Source organism: Pinus tabuliformis, chromosome 8, assembly GCF_031772625.1.
Source record: "Pinus tabuliformis cultivar Carrire ecotype Pingquan chromosome 8, CPIR1, whole genome shotgun sequence".
In the NCBI taxonomy this organism is placed as follows: domain Eukaryota; kingdom Viridiplantae; phylum Streptophyta; class Pinopsida; order Pinales; family Pinaceae; genus Pinus; species Pinus tabuliformis.
The window spans coordinates 1,447,433,787-1,447,436,905 of NC_142294.1; the positions used below are offsets into that span (position 1 = coordinate 1,447,433,787).

Consider the following 3,119-nt stretch of genomic DNA (forward strand, 5'->3'; position numbering starts at 1 on the left):
AATGTATAAATAGATTTAGCACCATGAAAACCCCTAAACCAATCATATTACATAGGCTACCAATCATGTTTTAAAATTGACGCCCATACACATTTTCAATGTTTTTAGCCGTAAAATACGATTACGATTTATTTCAAAATAAACACGCCAATGGCAACTTGCCAATAATTTTAGAAAGTGTCATAATGACAGGCAGATTGGAAAATGACAAGTTTCATATATATATACATACATAACAATGACACGTTGCATAAAATATTTAGAATAATCTGACTTGGCCACTAAATTGAATATAAAACTATTACATAAGCAAAGTGGCTACCACTCGAATCAACAATCTAGCCGTCGACATGAAAAGCGTGGCGAAGATAAAAGCAGGGGAAGTCTGTCCACACGATTCACATCTCAAACCATGCCCACACGAAGTTACGATTTTACATTGACTACATTCACTGTTTTTATTTATTATATATATGTAGAAACATCTCCTCTTCAAGGACGGGTTTTGATGTAAGGTGTGCCCTAACTATTAATCTGCTATTTATATTATTTTCGGATACATGAGCTTTATGACGGAGGAGGAGGAGGGGTTTCGATGTAAAGGTGCGCCATAGCTATTAATCTGCTATTTATATTATTATCTGATCGATTGAATTCCCGTTTGAATGAGCAGATCCAAGTTCGTGGTCATCCTGTATAAAGATCCCGAATTGGTACGATATGGAAGTTGTTAAGGTAAATCTTCATGTTGGCATTGCCATTTGATGTTCACTATCAAATTTGTTTTCATCATTCTGATTGATTGGTCTGTATCAAGATCTATGGATCCAAACTTCAGTTGCATAGATCGAAGGCTTTAGGGAGTATGGGGTAATCCCGTGATGGTTTTTTTTTTGTTTGTGCAGGTTCCAGGTTGCGGGTTGTCTGTTATTTCTTATGTCGCACCTCGCCAAGAAGCAGAGAATGCTCCAGACACAGGGAAAGCCCTATTTTTTAACACGGTATTGTCCAAACCAGTCGAAGAAACAGCTGAACAAAATCAGCGGTTTCCGAGGGTTTGTATGTTACCGTTAGTCGAAGAAATAGCTGAACCAACTCAGCGGAACACTTTGTTTCAGACGCGTGGTATGTCATGCGGTCAGCCCTGTACGCTGATTATTGACAGTGGAATGACAAATAACTTGGTGGCCAGAGAGATGGTGGAAAAGTTGGCGTTGAAGCGGTTGAAACACCCCACCCCTTACAGAATGTCATACCTGCAAGAAGGCCATGAGTTGCTGGTAGATGAGCAATGCGAAGTGGAGTTTCATATCGACGAATATATGGATAAGGTCATTTGTGATATAATTTCGATGAATGTATGTGACATACTGCTAGGCAGGCCATGGCAGTATGACAGGGATGTGGTACATTACGGAAAGGAAAATTATTACAAGGTTTACAAAGATGGGATGAAGCATAAACTTGTGCCCATCAAAGATGAAGACACAGCAGGGACAAGTGCAACAAGATCACAGTTTCTGAAACAAGTTGAGAGCCCCAAAGAGAAGGTTACCAAGATCGAACCCACGACCGAAAAAGCCACTGAAGAAGAAGTTCCTGTCTCCAGTCCCGCTGAGGAGGTTCCCGCGGCCGAGAAAACAGTCGATGAACTCCCCGCCACAGTCGAGATATCTGCAGAGGAATCGACTGTAACGCCGCCTGCATCGGAGCCTGAAGCAGAATCGGCCCCGGGGGAATCCGAGCAAGTGGAAAAACCCAAGGAGGAATCTGGCCCGGCCGCCAAAGAAGCCGAGCCAGCTAAGGAAGAGACTGTTAAGCCTGCTGAAGCAGCTCCTGCTGAAGAGGGTAAGGCTGAAGAATAGGTTAATGGGTGTGGAAAGGCGAATAAATATATCTATGGATCATGTGAGGGTGGGTGTTTGTGTAGGAAACTTATATGATTATAGTATTATGGGCGATATTCGGTTTAGTTCATGATGTATTTTGTGGGTTCGATCCAGTTCAGTTCCAGATCTGGTTGGTCATCGCTCATGTATTCATAGTTAAGTTTGTACAACCATTTCAACATATGGGTATCGGGGTTGTGTAACTTTGTATCTTGTGCCGCAGTAATAATTACAATGGGATGTCTATTTCATCAACGGGATTTTCCACCGTTTTGATGAAATAGATGTGAAGACCATGGGAATATTGAACAATAAATATTTTAAGTTTACATGATTATACATTTTATTTTTACTTTTATGAAAGGGTTTTTCCATTTATTTTATGTTCAAGTGAGTTGGTTTAATGGTTAAGAATACTTGTTTTTTTAGAGTATGTGTGTTTTCTTAAAAGATTACAGGTTCAAAACTGTGGTAGAGTATATATGTTTTTTTAGACTTAGCAAATAATGGAGTTTCATTCACTAATTTAGTGTTTAGCTTTGTAGTAAGCTTAAAATTAGATAATGATAATCATAAAATATATTCCTTTTTCTTTCCCATAATAATAATACCGTCCTAAAGCTTTATCCTGTAGGTACACTTCATTGGGCAGGTCCTCATTAGTGTCCTTTCTCACGCTAGCATTGGTTGATGTCTTTGTATGTTTACCTTATCCATTCCCTTAGCTTAATGGATAATTTCTTGGGGTATTAGTGGTTACACAATGCGGCTGTCTAATCAACCACACTAATTTCCTCACAGACAGCAAAGTGATAGCCTATTGCCTCAAAAACAGGTGGGTTATGACAATTAAGCTTGTCTCTGTTTCTTAATCAATGCCCAGACGGAACTCATCTTCATTAGGCGGGCTCTTGGATTCCCACGCGCTCTCACAATTCAAATCAGTTCTCTTTCAGTTGTATTGACATTGCTATTTCTGACACCCATACACACAGACTGCTAAGGGGTTCACAGAGTGGAGATTACTGTAGGTTCTATCAGGTGTTATGGTTTGGAAGATTAAAGTAACTGTGTATCACTTCTGGGATTGCCATGGCTCGGAAAAAGCAAAGGAATTTGGAGAATTTCTTCCTCTTGAGTTTAGTGGGTATCTTCAAGGAGTCTGCAGTGATTGTTGTGAAACATCTTTCCTTCTTCACTTCAATTGCCTTTCTACTTTTATACCCGGTT

General features: G+C 39.8%; 1 protein-coding gene across 1 annotated transcript; it reads left to right on the plus strand.

The window, feature by feature from the left end:
• Positions 1–554: 554 nt before the first annotated feature.
• Positions 555–2,267, plus strand: LOC149241166 (uncharacterized). The gene is made up of 2 exons (XM_089373899.1): positions 555–735; positions 906–2,267. The coding sequence occupies exons 1-2, from the start codon at positions 721–723 to the stop codon at positions 1,863–1,865; spliced, it is 975 nt and encodes a 324-aa protein (XP_089230025.1). The 5' UTR covers positions 555–720; the 3' UTR covers positions 1,866–2,267.
• The last annotated feature ends 852 nt before the right edge of the window (positions 2,268–3,119 follow it).